The 13,271-nt window shown below is 38.8% G+C and overlaps 1 protein-coding gene across 1 annotated transcript in view; it reads right to left on the reverse strand.

Annotated features, from left to right (window-relative positions):
• GRPR (gastrin releasing peptide receptor) overlaps positions 1-12,279 on the reverse strand; it is a 29,381-nt gene extending 17,102 nt beyond the window's left edge. Inside the window, exon 1 of the mRNA XM_007991124.3 lies at positions 11,478-12,279. Within this exon, the coding sequence (XP_007989315.1) occupies positions 11,478-11,890 (413 nt within the window). The 5' untranslated portion in view covers positions 11,891-12,279. The remainder of the gene's footprint in view (positions 1-11,477) is intronic.
• Positions 12,280-13,271: the final 992 nt, after the last annotated feature.

Consider the following 13,271-nt stretch of genomic DNA (forward strand, 5'->3'; position numbering starts at 1 on the left):
AAGAAACGATGCCAAATTCTGATTTTTCTGTTTTTCTATGATGTTCCCAATCATTTAAAGTGTAAAGGGAGAAGAAAAGATAAGAATGAAATTCTTAGAAATCTGTTCTGATCACCATTTATTTAAAAAGAAATAAGCATTTCCCATTATGTACTCATGGGGTAACTACTGTGATTTTGTTTTTTACATAATTTCCTATTGTTTTAAGATCATAGTTAAAGTATTTCTCATAACAGAGGCCTGTGGCTAGTATGATACGGCCTGACTCAATTAAAAAATCACCACCACCAATGGGAAAAAAAAAAACCTTGAAAATCTTAAAGTTGATCTGTAGTTATTCTATTTATATGTAGACAGCATGAAGAAAGAAGTGAGTCACATACTGTGACATTATTGTCACAGTAAATTCTCCTCACATTGGAAAATAAATTCTTTATGTGACAAATTTTGCATTTTCCCCCTACTTCTTTCCCATGTAATCTTTAGCTATCACCGCTGGCCCGCTGGCCTGAGTACAATACAAAAACCATATTACAAAAAAGAAAGAAGACAAAGAAAGAAAGAAAAAGTAATAAAGATGTGAAGTTTAAAGAAATGTACCTTAGGAACATTCTGGCTTTTTCCTTCCCATGAAATTTTAGCTGTTATCAATCACTGAGTAGCGAAATGTCATCTGTAGCTCCTGCTTATTGGGGCTAAAAGTCCTGGCTTAGTTTAAAGATCCCAGAGGCTTTGATGTACCTACATGCTTGGCAGTGTCCACTGCTGCAGGCATCAGTTGAGATTCCTGACTTACTCACTTTGAGGTTAGCCAGAACTCACATCTCTCACTCAGAATTGCTGAGATAATTTGAGGCTGTGAATGTTGATCCCACAGGCCTGAATAGGTAGCTACGAATGCCTCTTTAAAGAAACTGGGTTGTGTGTCGTTTTGAGGGCAGCAGATCAGGTCTTTAAGGGAGGTAGTAGTAGGGGATGTTCTCTTTTTGATAATGGCAAACTGGTTTGTTGCTGACCAACTCTCCTGGAAGGAAAAGTTTTAAAAATCTATTTGAAAACATCAGAGAAATACCGAGGTAATAGGGATTTGACAGTCCAAAATCCTGGAGAGAAATGATGTGCAAAAACATGAAGTTGTTATTCAGCATCATTTCCCCCTTAAGGCATTAACCAAATGTCAAGCAGCAGCAGAGAAAGTGAGAGCTAAGCCCAACTTCCAGCAGTTTTAGGATGAAGGGGGACGATAAGTAGAATCCAGGGCCCACCGAGGAGAGAAGCCCAGGATAACACCTCAGGCTTTTAGTTGAGATGCCCGAAAGGGTAAGCCTCGGTGACAGGGGAAAACTAGAAATAGACCAACTCTCACAAAGACCAAAGTCCACCCTCCAATCCGTTCAATCCCTGACTGCATAAGAGGTAATGCCACTTCCTAATTACCTTCAAGAAGCAAGAGCTAATCTCTTCTGGAAGATAGCACCATCTAGAGCTTCAAATGATCTACAATTCTTTATACATAAATTTATAGAGGTCCTACATGTTAACAGTTACCAGAAAGGTATTTTAAAATGTATTCGGACTAATTCGAGAAATGAGACTACAAGATGGAACGAAATGAAAATTTTCGAATTGCAATATATAATAACTGAAATGAAGAATTAAATGGAAGCTTCAGAAGCAGCCTACACACAACTGAATAAAGGATTAGAGAACTGAAAATGGCCAGACTGAAGTACGGTGAGAAACAAAAGATGGCAAATACAGGAAAGAGAGTAGGAAATTTATGGGACATGGCAAAATGGTGAAATGAAATTGTGCTTAAAACACTTCTCAGTAATAGAGGTCTGACTCTAGTATGAAATTGCCTGCCTAAAAGCAAAGATAACCAAAGGGGAAAACACTTTAAAAGCTTAAAGTTAACCTATAGTTATTCTACTTATGTGTAGCCAGGACAAAGAAGAAGAGGAAAGAGATAATAAGATAGAAGCAATATTTGAAGTTGTAATGGGTTGAGAATTTTCCAAAACTAACTAAAATGTTCGGGTCACAGATTTAAGAAATGCTATGAACTCCAAGCAGCAGAAATAAAGGAAACCATGCCTAAGTGCATCATAGTAATACTGCTGAAAATCAGAAATAAATAGAAAAGTCTTAAAATTAGTCCAAGAGAAAAAATCAATACTGTTAAAGGAGCAACAATAAAACTGACATATGACTATCAGATACAGTAAGAGGACAATGAATGGCAACTTCAATGTGCTGAAAGATAAGAACTGCCAACCTAGATTCCTATGTCCACTGAAAATATCCTCCAAAAGTACATGAAACAAAGACACTTTCAGACAAACAAAGACTGAGAAAATGTGTACACTAAATGAAATGCTGAAGGGAGATTTTCAGGGAGAAGTAAAGTGATCTCAGATGAAGCCACAGAGATGCCAGAAAAAATGGAGAACAACAGGAAAGGTAAATAAGTGGAATCTAAATCTAAATCTAAAGGTAAACGTGTGAGTATATGTAAAGTATGTACAGACAATAAAAATAATGTAGGTTTTTAAATCTAGAGAGAATTAAACTATAGAATCACAATAACCAACAAAAAGGCAAGAGGGAATTTTAAATGAAGTTAAAAGTGTCCTATTATTTTTGCATCTTCCAGGAAGTAGGAAAGTTCCAATTTATAGTAGATTCTAATAAGTCAGGGATATATGCTGTTGTAAACTCTAGGGAAGCCCCTAAAAGAAATTAAGAAGAGTTTGTATAATTAACAAACTCAGAGACAAGGGAAATAGAATAATTAAAATATCTAATTTAAAAGAAAGCAAGAAGGGAAGGAAAAAATATTATGAAACACGTGAGACCAATGGAAATCAAACAATTAGATGGCAGATTTAAATCCAAATATATGAGTACAATTGAATTTATGAGTGTCTGTGTTTATAGGGCAGAAACATGTAGCCAAATTACAAACAACAAATATATTTGTGTAAAGTCACAGATGTTGTGCATACTCACAAAATACTGACATTGATGGAGATAGCACAAAACTCATAATGTGAAGACATCCATGATAAATAGGTTACTAGGAGTCATCAATTGAATAAGTATTTAAGATGACTCAAAACACAAGAAAACTTGAAATGCTTTGGGTTTTTACAGTCCAGATGAGAAAAAAACTTGATAATGGCTTTTCCAAGTTTGATGTTAATCCTAAACATATATATGACACTACCAATAATGAGATATGAAGCTGAAAGAAAGTTTTTCTAATCTCTCGTTAATAAAAAGCCAATTTTAATAAACCATGCTAGAAGACTGACCTCCGCCTTCTATTTTCTCTGTAGAAATGGATTTTACCAAATAATGTCATTTTAAAGGGAGACAAATGAGGATGAAGCCAAAATATTTAAGAAAACAAGTATGACAGAGGTGTGTCAGGCAGTTATTTAATAGATATTATGTTTTTTTTCTGGATTTTATGATGATGGTGAAATTTACCAGCTTATTTAAACTTGTGATTTATTATGATTTCTAAATCTAATGTGTGATTTCTAAAGGTTTAAAAATATCCACTTCTCTTCCTAATTTTGTAGTCATAATTTTATTTGTTTTTTTCTTTTAAAATGCCCCCACCCCAAGAGTCCCCATAAAATCTGGATAAACTCTTGTCATCTAGGGTTGGAACCATTGTTCTCCTGCGATCACTCTGTTAATCATGAAAAGAAAGGAGCAACGTGATTTACAGACCATAATCCAGTATTCTGGGTTTACCCAGTAGGACCTACTAGAATTCATTCATTCCTTTATTCCTCTCTTCATGCATCCATCCATTCATCAATTCAACAAATGTTTATCAAGCACCTACTACAGTTAGGGACTGTTCTAGTATCAGAGAATACACCAAAGAATGAGATGGCCTCCCACTTTTTTGGAGCTTATATTCCAGTGGTGGCAGACAGACAGTAAACAAACAAATGAACAAAATAATTCTCAAGAAAATAATAATGGATGATATTTACCCAAGAGAAGTGAAGACATATATCCATACAAAAACTGTACAAGAATGTTTATGGCAGATTTATTCATAATCACCCAAACCAAAAACAACCCTAATGCTCATTAACTGGAGAATGGATAAACAAAATGTGGAATATCTATACAATGGAATCCTTCTCAGCAATAAAAAGGAATGGATCACTGATACGTGCAAAAAAGTGAGTTAAAAGAAGCCAGACTTAAAACAGCTACATACTATGTGATATCATTCACATGACATTCTGGAAAAGATCAGTGGTTGCCAGGATCTGTAGGTGGAATAAGGAGATAGATTACAAAGGGGCATGAGAGAATTGGGGGGTTACGAAAATATCCTCTATCTTGACTGTGCTGCTGGTGGTAGTGATGTGACTGTATGTTTGTCAAAATATATATGAGTGTAAAAAATTTATTGTATATAAACTACACCTCAGTAGACCTGAAAAAAAGAAATTGGATTATGGGATAGTACTGGTGATTTCTTCAGATCGAGTGGCCAAGGAAGACCTCCTATAGGAAATGATGTGTAATATGTGAAATGAACTTCTTCAAAATCCCTTGTTCTATTATTACTAGGAAATAAAAAGAAGAAATGGAGAAACTTTTTTTCTTTTATTCTGAAAAACATGTGTTTTAATTGAGAGAGAATTTATGCAAACCCCACCCATAGGAGGACTTACAAGTTCAAAAATGTAAATTTAGCCTATTTTCAAAGGATGTTATTGACAGGCACAGTTCAAAAAACCTCAGCGGGGAGCCCTTTCCGGCTATACTCTATGTTTCATGATGAAGCTTGGGCTTTCCTTTTTGCCTCTGTGCATATTAAGTTGCCAGAAATGATACTTCATTAGTCACATAAAAGCCTAACACTTTAAAAGATAACATGTGAGAGACAAGGTCAGAGTTCTTTGCTGTCCTTCTCCCCCGATCCACTTGAAAGAGCCTTGCTGGGAAACCTCACTTCAACAGCACCTGCCCTCTCATCACTCCCAGAGGCTGCTGGCAGCTGTGGTAGTTCCATTGCCATGGAGAGACATGAGTTGAGTTTCCTTCCAGAGAGGGGCAGCATGTGTTTCAGAAAAATCAAACTACACAGAAGTCATGAACTGGCAGCTCATGTAAACTGGTTCCAACAGAAGGACTTTCTTGTAAAGCATTTCTAGAAGGATGCTTTACAAGAAATGAAATGAAGTAAGTCTTCGCTTGTGAGAAAGGGGCCAATCTCCTTGAAATCAATGAAGCTGGGCCTCTAGAGTGGTAGAGGAGCCTTTAGAATTATTGGGGTGACCCCATTAGAAGGGGATTACCCTGGAGTCCCTCAGGGTATTTTCCTTCAGAAGGGTAGGTTTTGGCATCAGTAGTTCCCACTGTCCAGAAAAGGGAAATGGAATCAGACTCTGTGTCTGATGGTTTCTGAAGAAAAGTTTCCAGTTCCTCTGAAGGAATTAAGACTTGGAATGAGGATGAAAGGGTTCTTTCTAATCTGACTCCATTCTGAATTTGTTGTGACAAAGTTAAATCCCATCACCTCTTTTGGGGTCTGTGTCAAACAAGGGTGTGAACTTCAAGATGACTTTTACTTCTAGCTGCTGGACTTTATCCTTTTGTCACTGCTCAAACATCAACCAAGGTGTAGTTATTGTACTCTTACTGAATGCAGAGTGGGTCTGGCTACTGTAGAAGACACAGATCCCTCTGAACTACCCCGTATGATTAAGGAAGTATAAAACAAATCTCTAACAAAGACCTAGTAGTACAGGATAGACTAGGCATTTAATGAACAATACAGGCAGAAACATCTTGGGAAGGGAAAAAAATCAATGAAAGCAAAAGATCAGGGAATGCTTCATAGAAGAGAAAGGACTTGAACTATCCCTTGAAGGATTGATAGGATTTGGGTAGATGGAAAGCATAGGGCCCAGCCATCAGAGAAGGGGAAATGAAGTTAGAGAGGGGAGAAGTCTGGCGGCACATGTGGGAGGCAGTGAGAAGAGTTTGGCTAGAGCAGTGTTTGTTCTGGCAAGTCTTGGGACAGGAGGATATAAAAGAGAGACTGGCAGCTGGAAGAGGACCTACAAGAAAGAATGGAAGGATCAGACACAAATTCACAGTGGAGACCTGGAAAGCTGACCCCTCATGTCTTTGGAAAGCCTCAAAACCTCATCAATGGGATGCCTAAATTCCCCAACCCTGTGACTGCAGATGATATGGGGCTGCTTCATTTCTTCCCTCTTCACTTGTGTGTGTCTTCCAACAGAAGATATTTCCCAGCCAGAAAGAGCCTGTGCAGCTGGGAGGCATTTGATATTTGCCTATCTGAGGAATTCCTGATACCCTCTGTGAGAGAGAGGAGTAAACGTGTATCCTGGGGAAGAAAATTGGACCCCAAAACATATAGCAAACTGTTTTCTAAACTGTCCAATAGAGCCCTCTGCAATGACTGAAATGTTCTGTATCTCCACTGTCCAATAGAGTAGCCACTAGCCACATGTGGCTACTGAGCACTTGATGTGTGGCTGGTGTGATGAGGAAATGAAATTTTCTATTTCATTTAAATTAAATGCAAATTTAAATAGCCACATGTGGTTAGTGGCTACCAAGTTAGACCATACAGCTCTAGATGTTGGGAAAGCTACAAACCATGTTATCACATACATTCCTTGCAGAAAATTCAAAGAATCTGTACTTCAAGAAGCTTGCAGAAATATAACACCTTCCTGTTTCTTTCTACATTCCAAGTAACAAAGAAACTTATAACCAGTCTTTCCATAGAATCAAACAAGAATCATGTTACAGTGGAACCGCCATATCCATCTGTCCTTAGAATCCATTCTGCCAGCCGCATTCTAGTAAAAATAACACTGAATAATAGCACTGAAGCAGGCTTAATATAAGTTGGGCATTGTATATGTTGTCAACATGAAATTCAGCTTTAAACCTTATTGGAAAAGAAAACACAAACCACTCTCAACCTTTTTCTGTTGAGGGTCCAATTCAGATCTCAAATTTCATTTACATAATAATGAGGCACCTAGCACAAAGGTGGACATCTAATAGGAAGGACCAGTATGTAAAAAATATCTCCATCTATCCAACCATTCATCCATCTATCCACCCATCTGTCCACTCATACATGTAACCCACCCAACCAGCCAGCCAGCCGTCTATCCATCCATCCACCCATCTATTTATCCCCTGAATCTATTTACTGACTCATAAAAAATAGTTTTTCTCTCATCTACCCAGATGAGAGCTTAATAGAGAACAGATGAGCAGATGACTATGTGATACATTATTATTATTATTATTATTATTATTATTATTATTATTTTGAGATGGAGTCTTGCTCTGCAACCAGGTTGCTCACTGCAACTTCTGCCTCCTGGGTTCAAGCAATTCTCCTGCCTCAGCCTCCCAAGTAACTGAGATTATAGGCACCTGCCACCACACCCAGCTAATTTTTGTATTTTTAGTAGAGACAGGGTTTCACCATGTTGTCCAGGCTGGTCTCAAACTCCTGACCTCAAGTGATCCACCCGCCTTGGCCACCCAAAGTGCTGGGATTACAGGCGTGAGCCACTGCACCCGGCCAATACATTATTTTTAAGAGTATGCTTTCAGATTAATCCTCAAAATAGCATGAAGAATAAGAATGAGGAAAATTGTATGCATTAACTAAACATAATTTTAATTAGTCGGTATTTATTGATCACCCATTTGGTACAAGAAAACTTGTGGGGCACTATGGAAGATTTAAGAATATATTAAAAATCTCTGCCCTCTCACATTCTTAATAATCTACCTAAAAATGTAAAGGAATGAATATGTGAGAGGCTAAAATAAACAGACAAACAAAACAGTTCAAAACAGCAATATAAAAGGTGTCACAAGATAATTCATGTCTCAGATAAGAAGCCTGATATTTCAAGAGGGTCAGGAAATTTGAGCTAGAATGGCTCAACTTAGGGTTTTAAGGAGGAGATTTGAATCAGATTCTGAATGATAGAGAAGAAGATAGAAAAAAAAAAATCACAAGATTTTAGAACTTGAAGGGACCATAGAAATTGCCTAGCTCAACTCCATCATTTTATAGATGATTAAACTAAGGTCAGAGAGTTAAGTGACTTAGTCCCACTTTCTCATATGGGTAGTAATGGCAGGAAAATGTCTAAAATACAGGTTTGTTGATACCCATTCCTAGCCCATACGCCACATGGGATGAGGAATACAGTCTGTATTTAGGAAAGGAGAAAGCAAGCTGGAGAGTGGGTGGGACACAGCATAAGCCCAGAAACAAAGCCAGGAACACATCAGTGCAACCACTGTGTATGAGGATATCAGTGTGTGTGTAAGGACAGAAAGTATGGGAGGAGAGGGAGGATGGAGATCAATATTGAAGGTGCTTGAATGCAAACCTGCAACTTCTCAGCTGTGCAAATCCCCAGAATTCTGGTTTTTGGGACTGCCTTGAAGTCTCCCTTTTACCCAGTGATGCCAGTATAAACTTTTCTAGAAACTTGATATTCTTTTCATATTGACAAAGACTCGAATTCAGCCGGTGAAGGGGGGAACTGCAGAAGGGAAGCTGGAATGAGGACTGGCAATGCTGGGCAATGTATAGGGGGCAGGGATGGATGATTATCACTATGTGCTCCACTCATGCCTCAGAACCCTGAATGTAGTAGATTTAGGACAGGGCCTAGGAATCTGTATGTTTTTAAAGCTCCCCTGTGATTCTGGTGACCATCTGGTTTGGAGGGTCTTCTGGTTCATTCATTCTTTCACCAATCTACCAGATACAGACTACCACCTTGAAAACTGGCAATATTTAGTAAATATAGGCCCCTATAACCCAGCAGTTTCACTCGCAGACATATACCCAAGAGAAACAAACACTTACGTTCCCCCAAAGACAAGAATAAGAATATCCAGAGCAGGTTATCGCCATCCCCAAACAAAAAACAACCCAGTGTCCATCGGTATTAGAACAAATAAATAAACCAAAGTATAGTCATACAATGGAACACCACACACAATGAAAAAGAACAAACCACTGTTACACGTATCAATATGGGTGACTATCACAGAGATAATGATAAGCATAAGAAGATAGATGCAAAGGAGTACTTGCTATATGATTCCATTTATATGAGATTAAAGAACTGGCAAAAATAACCTATGGTGATTGAAATCAGAATAGTGATTGCCTCTGTATGGGGGTATTAACTAGGAAAGGGCATAAGAAACTCTGGAAGATGCTGGAACTGTTCTATATCTCCATCTGGTTATGCAGTTCTATAGACATATGCAAAAATGTGTTGAGCTGTTACTTGTTCAGTTTACTGTGTATATAGATTACACCTTGTTGAGAAGAAAAAATATAGAATTTATATTCACCCTGCCAACCTCATGAGATATAAGATAGAAGAATCCCATTGCTTTCAAAAATGAGATGAATAGAAAAGTACAGTCTTAATCATTTAGCTCAATACCTATTCTTTCTGTTGGAATTGGTTAGATGCACTGCCTGTGATTCAGGCAATCCATCAGCTTTTAAAAGACTTAGCAAAACACAAAAAGTTAGCTATATGGGAGCTTCTAGTAATTTCTGAACTTGGCAAAGGCAGTAACTACAAACTTACTGGGAACACACTGGAGCTGCGAAGGAGTGCAACCCGGCTTTTGAAAGAGCTTTCCCTTTCTGTCGATGGTGGACTTGGTCTGCTTTGAAACTCCAGAGAAGAGTTCCCTGCAGCTGCATCTTTACATTCCATGCCCTCACTTTCCTTTCTGTCTTTCTCTCCAAGAAGAGAGTAAACACCATCTGTACCACTGCACTCCCCAACCCGGAAACCAAAATCTCTCCTTCCCATTAAGAAAATTACCCTCATCCTGAAGAGCCCTCGGCCATTGGTAACAAGCCACAGCCCTTCTGCCACCTCCAGAGTTTGCCAGCCGTGAATCAGTACATGAAACTGTCTGTGGTCATTGGTATCTGTGGGCAGATGTGCAGGGTAGGAGCAAGCCAAAGGGGAATGGAGGGGATGGAGAAACGCTGTCAAGTCGGTACAATGTGAAAACCTTACATCTGTGCTATTACTTTTCAGTCGTTGAAAATGTCGTGTGCTGGGCAGTGTGCTTCAGGTAGCTAAGCATAAACACATGTCCGTAAATACTGATAACACTATCTTTATTTGTCCATTACTCAACAAAGCCAGATCACCTGAGGACTGTTTGTTCCTCTACACAATGAAAATCCAGCACCACATGTATTAACATGTGGGACATTTTCTTCAGAGTACAAACTTTCAAGAGCAGCGTCTATGTCTTTTCCGGAACACTCTCAAATCCTTCTGTGTCTTTACCACATAACATACAGTTGATTATAAGTGAAAAATTTATAGTCTCAGGTTCATTGCAGCAGTTTTTCTGGGTTTGACCATATGGCCTATGCTGTGTCTGAAAGTCTATTCATTACTATGTCCAATTTCCAGAACACAGAAGTGCATAAAGTATGTTATTTGTGTGAACAATCTGCAGCTATTTCTTGACTTGTTAATTCAGGCAAGTGTTTTTTTACATGCTAGACACTTGATAAATGTTCAAAGAATGAATATAAAGTTTTAAGACTGAATAAATGTAAACTTTTATGCAATGTGCTCACACAAGAAATGTAGTTTGCAAATATGTATATTTCCCAGAATAAAAAACTGTAGTGAACTCCCTCTTTCTCCCCACAATAAGCCCCAAAAACATGGTATATGGAAGTATTGTCAATAAAGATATTAAAATTAGAAATCAACCTTGAATAGAGTTTTCTCCAGAAAATGTTAAGAACTCAAATAATGCTTGATTTCATTTAAGAGAGACTTAGAAAAAACGGCACACAATTGTTCTATCACAGAGAGTCAAATACAAAACCAGCTGTGAGAAAAGTTAAACTGTCTGAGGAAAATGAATTTCAGAGAAATGAGGCTTATTTTCTCCTTTTGGTTATTTCTGAAAGAACGTTTTGAAGAAATCCAGTGGAACTTTCCTGTTCTCTGAGGGGTTTGAATTGCTTCGAAAAAACATTTGCCTGAGGTGTATACTCTGTTGGGCGTGATTGTCTTTCTCACTGGTCAATTAATTTTGCAAGGAGGGAGAAGTTAGGTAAAGGCAATGCTAAATAGGTATGTCTCCAGAAAAAGACACCTCAGTTTTCTGCTTAGAGATTTTATTTTTCTCATCTGTCTCCTTCTGTCGCCATCATTCACTTACTTTTCTTTCTTAAACCAATATGTTACACTCCAGAAGTCATCCCCAGAACAAAAACCTGCCTGGAAGGGAATCTGTGTTTGAGTAAAACTTCCCTTGTGCAATCAGCTCCCTGTCCCGACATGGTAGTTCGTTTACCCAGGCGTCTACCTCCCTTGGAGAGCATGTAACTTTCAGCCGGTACTTACCTGTCTGCCGAGAGCGCCGTGAGTGTGAAGACAGACACCCCAACAGAGGTAAGCTGTATAAAGGGGATCAGTTTGCAGCCAATCCTGCCAAATAGCCATCTGTCAGCCAGGTACCTGCTGGCATCCACTGGAGCACACGTTATTAGGAGGAGCAGGTCTCCCAAAGCCAGACTGGAAATGAACAGGTTTGGAACGTTTCGCATGGACTTGACTGTACAGAAGATCTTGATCAAAGTGATGTTGCCAATGAGGCCTATCAGAATGATAACCCCATAAACTGCAGGGATGACATAGAGGATCCCCGGGTGGGACCAGTCGTCGTTCACGGGGAGTTCCACACTGTGATTGGAGATGTTGCAGTGCACGAAATGGTCCACTTCCAAGTTCAGAAGGAAACAGTCATTTAGAGCCATCTCTAGATTTTTTTCCCACCTAAAAGTTCCCTTAGATGCTATTTCTTAACTATTGATTTTGCAACCGAGTGAAGATGAAGATGAGATCTGTGCTGGACTCTTTGTCTTCTTTAATAAAAATACTCTGAGTGCATATATACTAACTATGGTATTCAAAACTCTCTGTCACTATTTTGACACTGGTGCTGCTCTGGCTTTCACATGACCGGTGCAATACAACTCTAAATTCAATAAGTTAACAACAACAAAAACTTAGCCACAGAAAGGCTTAGAATTAAACCCACTCTGCATCAGTTATTTCTACCTCCATTCTAGTCTGAGTCTCCCTGGCTGCAGTTTACTAAGAACTTTTGGCCTGCTATTTTCCCCCAGCGTCTTTCCTGATATTTAGAATCTGGAGGTTTAAAGTGGGTAGAAAAAAACTGCACTGAGAAATCCTCAAATCCTATAGGCAGGATGCTTTGCACGTCACGGGCTTCACCAGCAAACAGCAGCTCCGCTGAGCCGAGGCTTTGAAGAGGAACCAGTGTTACTTATAGACAGAGAATGCCAGCCCCCTGCTGGAGACTTCAATCACTGCCCAGTTGCCTGCTTTCTCCAGATGAGAAGCAACCAGCCGACTGCAGTTCCTACCTAGCTTAACAGATACCTTTGGCTTCTCATGTAAGCACATAGCACCCGGGGTAGGTATTTAATAAATGTTGCTAGCATTCTGCAAAGGCACTGGAAATCTTTCTGATACTATCCCTATGAATCCAGATGGGAATTTACATCTCATTTTCTCTAATTCATTAGAATGACATGTTAATATTGCTATCAAATGAGGTCTGTCTTTGAATTAAATGCACACTGATGCACAGGGTGTCCATGTGTGACTTATCCCACTCAGTCTTCCCACTGCCTCTTTGAACAGGGACTGCTCCTCAGAAACACATGCACAGACTCACACCTTAAACCTTCAGCAACTGACATCCGGAAAAGCCAGAAGCACAATGCACACATGCTCTTTCCTGTAGATTTGCCAAGCCATTCCTATTCTGTTTACCAGGGAGAAATTAAATTGGGAACCAGCTGTATTCTTAACTCTCAAAGATCAATAGTCTTTTCCAGAAAAATGGGTCTTTTCTCATCTGATCTAAAAATTTTATGAATTGGCATTTTGATGCAGCTATTTGCATTTTTGAATTGAATGTTTGCCATGTTTTATAGCAAATATCCTCTTTATAGCCCTGTGTGGAAAATAAAGAACTATGAAAGAGTGATAGATACAATACTGAGGAATTGAGGGGGTGGTAAAAGAAGTAAGTTGTAGTTGAAGGAGTGCTAGAAAAAGCTTCACTGAGGGAGTACTATTAGAATCAGGCTTAGACCTTTAGCTAAC

This window comes from Chlorocebus sabaeus, chromosome X (genome assembly GCF_047675955.1).
Source record: "Chlorocebus sabaeus isolate Y175 chromosome X, mChlSab1.0.hap1, whole genome shotgun sequence".
Lineage (NCBI taxonomy): Eukaryota > Metazoa > Chordata > Mammalia > Primates > Cercopithecidae > Chlorocebus > Chlorocebus sabaeus.